This window comes from Chelmon rostratus, chromosome 11, assembly GCF_017976325.1.
Source record: "Chelmon rostratus isolate fCheRos1 chromosome 11, fCheRos1.pri, whole genome shotgun sequence".
In the NCBI taxonomy this organism is placed as follows: domain Eukaryota; kingdom Metazoa; phylum Chordata; class Actinopteri; order Chaetodontiformes; family Chaetodontidae; genus Chelmon; species Chelmon rostratus.
In genome coordinates this window covers 22,673,091-22,681,247 of record NC_055668.1, presented here as the reverse complement: position 1 = coordinate 22,681,247, position 8,157 = coordinate 22,673,091, and the positions used below count along the sequence as shown (strand labels likewise).

Below are 8,157 nucleotides of genomic sequence, written 5' to 3'. Positions count from 1 at the left end.
ACACCTGCCAAGTTCATCCACACCAAACTGGGAAAACCATTTTTTTGTTATCTCACTTTGTCATGTTGAAACAGGAAAGGGCCACAAATGAGAAAGAACACTGCTATCCAAAACAAACCAATGAAACACCAGACCTGCTTAAAAGTGTGTGGACTTTAATGCACTTTAAGGTGCATTTTAATCATTTGCATTGAAAATAAGTCATCAAGCCAAACATTATATCTGGTATTTTAACCTCTCATAGCTCTGCTGTATATCGTCCCTTGAATGTCCTGGCTATCAGTTGATTTTGTTGCGTCACTCTGCTGCTGAAGGCAGCTGTGTCTGTGGGACTAAACCAAATAAATGGATAATACTTGTTTGTGATTGTGAGAGTTGAAGGTTTTTATGTAATTTCACAGTTCAGTAGCATTCTGATATTTAGTGATGATCGCTCCGGGGTGATTTCTGCACATTAAATCATTGTCCTGATTTCTCGGAGCATCACGGTTTGTTTTTTGGTGAGGGATTTCCTGGCTGGCTGTCTCACCATCGGCATATGCCTGCCCTGGATGATGCGCTTCCCTACCCAAGCATGACACAGTTACTGGGCTGCGGAGCCGAGCCACGGGACGAGCCACGGGACAGAGACACGGCGAGCAAGCCGCGAGGACAGAGTCAGACGAAGACGACGAGGATGAGGTGGGAAGACGCAGATGAGATGCTGATGCTGCGACCGACGGAGGGATGCTCATAGAAAAAGAAGGGAAATAAAGCTCCGCGGGTTGGAGGACGGTGACAGTGATGATGATGACGGTGATGAGGATGTGAGGAGGTTGTGAGGACGGGACCGCTCGGAGGAGGACGCTCGGACGATCGGAGCGCTTCTCTGCTCAGTGTTGATCATCGTGCGGGTAAATCTCGGGTATCACCGAGAGTTTAACGAAGCGCTATTCTGAGGAGGTGGGCCAAGTCCCGAGAGAGAGAGAGAGAGAGAGAGAGAGAGAGAGAGAGAGAGAGAGAGAGAGAGAGAGAGAGAGAGAGAGAGAGAGAGAGAGAGAGAGAGAGGACCTTCGGACTGGCTGATCTCTCTGGGATGTTGCTGCTGCTGTTGTCAGTGATGTGAAGCGACATTAAGGAGCTGATGAAAGGACTCCTGACTTCCTGCATTTCTACATCTTTGCAGGTAAGCAGCTAATCTCCCTCTTCCCGTCTCTCTCTCTCTTTCTATCTCTCTCTCCGCATCCACATCCAAACTCTGTCTGTGGTGACCATAAAACTACAAATATACTACCGGTGCATTAAAACAGGGAGTTCAGGGGAGGTGTGGTTGTGGTTGTCTTGGTTTTCAAAGAGTGAGTCCATTACCCTCATAGTATTTTACCTCCTACAGTATCACAGTGATATTATGTAATATTCCAATGCAGCCACTAACAGGAGATTAATGAAACACTGTGAAGTGTTAATTTAGTGGTGGCACTCTGGTACAGTTTTAAGATATTTGCACTTGAGTATTTTTATTTTATGCTACTTCCACTCCAGTGCATCTCAGAGGAAAAGGTGCTTTTTTACTCTATTAAATGGGTCTCAGCTACTTTTTAGATAATAAAGTCTTTACAGTGATCTCCACCTTGACCTGCTACAGCATGAAAATGCTGCTTATGCATGAATGCATCAATAATAGTGATCTACGAACTGATATATAATAAAACTAATCAGCTGCTAAACGACATCTTTTACATTTTAGTGATATTTTAAGTTAATGTTTTTGATTATACTTCTGTACTTTTACTTAAGAAACATTTTGAATGCAGGACTTTGCTTACTTTACATACTTGGAAATGAGTACTTTAGAATTTCTACATTACTTTTTGTAAGCGAACACTTCTTCCACCACTGGTGCAATAAATGAGTGTAGGAACATAACAAATGCAGATGCATACAGGGCATGATGGCTGAGTGGAGGCTTTGATGAGCGTGAACTTTTCTGTGCAATCATTATGACACAGGAGGGAAACCAAAGCAGTAAATACAACAACTATACACTCACGACTGTGTGCTGCAGACAGGCTATTCCACGAGAACAAGAGCTATACTTGCGTTGAATTATTATACATTGTTTATGCACAGGAGATTTAAAAAACACCATCTTGTGAGAGGAAATTAAAAGTAACATAAAGCAAATTTTCCGAACACACTGTGGGTCCCTGTTGTGGGTGTGTTATAGTGATTTTTGGATAGGCTCATCTCGCTCGCTCTCGCTCAGCTTTCCTCCCAGGCTTTCCTCCCACACACTCTAACTCTCTTGTTTCAGCAGCGAAGTACAGAAGCCTTACAACCCTACTGTAACAGTAACAGTGCACAGAGGAATGCTGGCCAAATGTTTTCATATCACTCAGATCAGCATGCATGTGATCCACTGAAGGGCTGAAGTTATGTAACAGTGATTTAGACCTTTAAAAGAGAGGAAATCCAAACAGGTGCAGGTGAAGATAAAAAAAAAAAACAGAACACAAGAACTGAACAGGAACTAGATGGCAAAACACACCACAACAAAAAATAAAATATTCCATTGATACAGCAAAAGTGTGATCATCTGTGTTGTTGTGTTAAAAGCCGTGTTGCTTTAATACGTGTGACTTCTTCAGGAGCAGAGGTTGCCAGTTTGATCTAAAGAGCCTCACAGTGTCAGAGCTGCACAGTCTTAATGCTGCGCTCCCCAGAGGATATCAAAGCCCTTCCGTGGGTTATCTAAGTGGCTTTCTCTCTCCACTCAGCTATGAAGGTCAATGCTGCAAAAAGCCCTTTGACTTTAGCCTGACACTTACAGATTTATGCAACATGTTTGACTCTTTAAAGTCAAGTCCAATAAGCTAAAACTGGATGTATGACTGAGATGTAGCTTTTAGTGCAAGCATATAATGCAGTTTTTATCTGTCAGTGTAAATAATGTAGCATAAGCAGTGCATGTCGCAGGCTTCACTCTGTTCTGCTTCTCCAGGAAATTACAGGAACAAAATTACACAGACAAGTAAATGAAAGGGAAGTCTGAAGTTATCACCCAAAATGTTTGTTGTTACTTGTTACTTCAACATTGACCTTAACTGTCCTCATGGTAGTCGTGCACACATGCATTAATGTCACAAACAACAGAAACACGTTTGTTTCACTTTCAGATGTTTTGGTTTCATTGGCATCTTGTTTAAACCTGGACTGTTTCTTCATTTGGTTGCTTGGTCCACTCTGGTGTAAAGCTGGGCCTTCGCATCTAAGTAAGCTAATCTAGTGCATAAAATGTTATGTAATAACACTGATATTAGTAATTAATTGCAAGAAATTGCAATATTTGTTTAAATAACAGCAGAATGACTGTTACAAAACACACTGAAGTACTCAGAAATACTTTAAATACAGTACAGTAGATTGCGTGAAAACCTCGTAACAAGGGATGAACACTCTGCACCACAAGGGCTGAACCTCCGACCTTCTCGCTGTGGGGTCGCCTCTGTGACCCGGCTGTCATGGGTTTTTAACCCCTGGGCTTTCAGCGATGGCACGGACGCTCTGACCGCAGGTCCCGCCTGCCCTGCTACAAACACTCTAGTCAGTGTGAGATTGGTGCCATTGCCAGGACTGACAGGCTGAATGGATGACAGGGCTGTGTGGGCCAAATAGACTGTCAGAGAGAGCTGGGAGGAGATGGATGAGAGGAGGGAGAGAGGGACAGAGAGAGAGAGAGAGAGAGCATCAGAGAGGGGGAATACCAGGAAGAAAGATGAAGAAATGATGGAGTGCTGTTGTGGCTACAGGCAATACCTGACTCCCTCAGCTTCTCTCTCTCTGACGGGCCCTGTCCCTCACTCTCTCCTGCTTTTCACTCCCCATCATCGCCTGCTTTCGAGCTTTACAAGCTCTGCACAGTATCTGGAGCTGTTTTGCAACCAGCACTCGTGTAACACCTCAGCTATAACAAGAATGTCTTCTTTTTAAGCTATTCCAACATGGAAGTATGCTCTAAAAACAATGAGCTTTGGTCAAGTTTCAGCTACTAGAATCATCTAGTTGAGCTGCATGGAAGACATTGACTGTTGGTACAAATAAGGATGTAAGCTTCAGTCTTCTGTTGCCAACCTTTACGAAGTGTTCCTGAGCCCATGTAACAACATCCTTTATACAATCATGTGTTCACAAAGTGGTGAATCTCGCTCCATCCTTGCTTGTGAACGACTGAACAGGTGTTTTTTTTTCCCAGTCTTTTGTTGCTCCTGTCCCAACTTGTTTAAAACGTGTTGCTGCAGCAGTGAAGCTGAGAAGGCCGAACATTAAATATATTGTCTTTCTACTGTTTTTAGTTGGGTATATGTAAAAAAGGATTAACAAATGATCACATTCTGTCTTATTAAAGTGTTGTTTTGGAAACAGGGTTGTATTACAGAGACATCTGATTACTCACATCTCATTCTCATCTGTTCGTCATGAACTCTTCTGCTTTACCCAAACAGTTACATGCAGTCTCCTCTCCAGAAATGTTTTTCCTTGCATGCAAACTATTATAATGTAAACTCTAAGGAATGTACAGTATTTACTCTTCTCTCCCTGTCCAGTTACGATTTTCACAAGCCTTTCATCTCCAACCAAACTCTCTCTAAGGACACTCATACGTGATTTTGAGAAACTGGCAGTAGCCCCTGTTGGCGACAATGCAAGTCTGTGGAGAAATGATGTATCACATGAATGATGAAATGATCATCTCCAATTTGAAACTGCTATGAAAATCTGAATCCTTCTGAACACATCGCCTCTTATTCTTCCTGGAAATGCATTAAATGGGATTGTGTGAATTTGTTTCTCCACAGAAGTAACTTTTATTGTATATCAGAGCTGCATGATGGAGGTTTTAGTTTTTTAAATGTGTCTTTGTGCCTGTTTGCTTTGCTTATCTGCACACTTTCTCTTCAATACCCCTTTTATCTCTTGCCAGGCTTTCTATAAGTAGGATTATTATTATTATTATCTGAATTAACTACACTGGTTAATAGAGGTTAAATAAAATTATTCCAACATTCCTATAAACTCATAAAACATAGTTTTATCCAGTGTCTCCGAAACAAGGGTGAGAGTGTAATTTGCTTCAGTCTCTCATTGATAAAGCACCTAAAACTTCAGCCTTCTGTTTAAAATGAAGCTCGGTTTGTGGTGACAGTCATCAGCTTAGGATGATGCTTCAATGCAGCAGCTGAAGGTCTGAAATTTGTCTTTTAAAGGCTTCTGTTGCAGGCGTCTTCCTGCAGTGTGGGGCTGTGGCAGCACTTCTAATAATATGGAAACAATGAGCTAATGTTCATTCCTCACCTCAAAACATGACATTCATTTGTCTGAGTGCTTTCATATAAACCAATACAAGCTTATATGACCTCTACAGCCTGTCATGTTGTTTATCATTGTTTCAACATGCAGTTTGAGATAATGTGTCACTAAAACAGCAAATAAAACTCATCTAAACAAGTGTAATACTGATACAGTTATTCGCTTTATGCAGGATTTAAAATGTTACAGTGCAATATCATAATGCTGTAGTCACCTTATCCACCGTTGTGCAATTTGTGCAACATCTGTGAAATAGTTTTGGTAGTACATTTTTATGGTAGTTCTTGTTTATATATATAATTATATAATTTGTTTAAACGTACATATATATAGTCAGTTTTTATTTTGTATTTCTCTATTTGTCGCTATTTTTTCCAGCCCCATTACCTGCTGCTGTAATACCCAAATTTCCCTTGCTGGGGATTATTAAAGTCTATCTTATCTTATCTTATCTTATCTTATCTTATCTTATCTTATCTTATCTTTTCTGTAAATCTGAGGTCAAATCCAAATCCAAGATACTTATTTAAATGTGAGAATATAGGAATTTTATTCAAGACGAAAGTCAAACACTATGAGTACTGAAAGATGTAACTACAGAACACTGGTTTTAAAGGTATATATATATATATATATATATATATATATATATATATATATATATATATATATATATATATATACAGTATATATATTAGCTGTACTATAATTTAGAAGCAGTAAGGTCTTGTTGTGTTGTTGCTCTGCCTCTGTAGCTTCATTTCTTCCTGCATTGCACAGTCGGTTTGGAGTTGACACAAATCCTGTGAGTTCTGTTGTCTGTCTCCCTCACACACATGTACACACAACAACCTGGTGTGTGTGTGTGTGTGTGTGTGTGTGTGTATGTGTGTGTGTGTGTGTGTGAGGTGGAGAAGAGATGTAGTTCAGTCTAGCTGCCAGAGTGTGTTGACTGTAATATCTGTCTGTGTGAGCAGGGACAGTTATGTAACAACAAAGCAGAATGCATCGTAGGTTCACATGACTCACACACGCACGCACGCACACACACACTCTGTCTCAGGACAGGAAGTGAGGGATTAAATCTTACAAAGCAGTCATGATTTTTCAGAATTAGAGGAAGTGTGGCATGACATCTCATCGCCGTGACTCGACAGTGACGGCGACAGAACGTTTGACAGCTCAACTCAAATCTATTTATAAAGACCTCTATCGTGTACCGTGTCTTAATGGGTGTTAATGGCCCGCATCCGCAGTGGTTGCTTACTGTAGGTGACGATCACTAAGAAGTCAGAGACATTCATTAGAAAACAAGAAAACTCCCCAGCTGAAGAAAACCCTCGGTGTGTGAGGGCAAAATGAAAGAAACATTAAACAAGAGATCACCTCTCAAATTAGATTACAAAAAACATGACCAGGAAGTAGTAAAGGTTAGTGATATAAGATCCTAAGAGAGCGAGAGCCTGGATCTCAGTTAATCTCCTCTTAATAAATAGATAAATACATAAATCGGGCTATAATCCAACAATAGATTCTCATACAAATGTAGTCCAACCAAATAAGGCCATAAACAAGTCCCGCACTCACCGTGAGCACCGCTGACAGGTGCCTGTTGGTCGATGGGAGATCAGAGGACAGGGCAGCATGGAGGATGTGGTGAGGACAGTCACAGCACAGTCAACTTGATGTATAATGGCTGAGCAGAGAGGTGTGAAAGATGGAGGAGGCCACCGACTGATTCATGATCAACTAAAACCCCATCAGACTCTGCACCACCTCTTTCCTGCATCATAGAATCTGTTAGGTTAGTTATAAAACAAATACAGATAATAAACATGTGAATTAATACTAAACACCACATTCAAAGCAGCTTCTCTGACAGCAGCTGGGAGTTTGTTCCAGAGAAAAGGAAGCAAGGAAGGTTGTTTTATAGAGATTAAAGCTTTATTTATTATAAGGTGTGTTTGTTCTACTTATTCTGTATATTCTATAGTCATAACAACAATAGTCATAACCAACATCATGTTAATTTTAAAAGTAGTAGTTCTAGTATTACAACCATATAGTATAGCAGCATTTGCGTGTATGTATTTGTGTGTGTGTGTGTGTGTGTGTGTGTGTGTGGTTCAGGTATTGATTGGTACATTTGAACCCTGTGGCCATGTTCCGGAAAGAGCAATGAACACACACACACACACACACACATATTCACACACAGGGTGGCGTGGGAGGCCGCTTGACTGCCTCACACACACACACACACACACACACACACACACAAAGTGCCCCGGGCTTTATAAACAGCCGGGCTTGGAGGTTGTGACTCGCACATCAGTCTCTGCTCCCTCCCTCCCTCCTCTCAGCTTCTCTCCCGCTCTTCATTTATTTCTCTCATTCTTCATCTACCTGCCTGCTGTTTGTTTTCTCTCCCCGCTCTCTTCAGGCCTGCTCCACTCATTGTCTCCCCTCACTAATGTGCTGATCTGCCTCTCCCTCTCTCTCTCTCCGTAGTTACATATATAGCAGCACTGTGTGGTAGAGACCAGTTGAAGTTGGCTTCCTGCCTGTTGAGATGTGCCAATAGGAAACACTGTGAACAGGGGTTCATGCTGATGAAATTGATCTGCTCAGGTAAGGAACAAAACTCCTTTTTCCTCCTCCTCTTTTCATTTTAATTAGCCTCCTGGCATCAAGTGTGATTTGTTCTGCACACGCACAGAAGAGAGTGATTCTTAGGTTGTATTGTGGGGTGAGGTGAAGCACGTGGAAAACAACAACCCAAGACAGCAAAATAGAAAGATATGTGTGTGT

General features: G+C 41.3%; 1 protein-coding gene across 1 annotated transcript in view; it reads left to right on the top strand.

Moving 5' to 3' along the window:
• The first annotated feature begins 538 nt into the window (after positions 1-538).
• The window catches only part of bean1 (brain expressed, associated with NEDD4, 1), a 38,845-nt gene continuing 31,226 nt past the window's right edge, over positions 539-8,157 (top strand). The window contains exons 1-2 of the mRNA XM_041948114.1: positions 539-656; positions 7,858-7,977. Of these exons, the coding sequence (XP_041804048.1) occupies positions 539-656; positions 7,858-7,977 (238 nt within the window). The remainder of the gene's footprint in view (positions 657-7,857; positions 7,978-8,157) is intronic.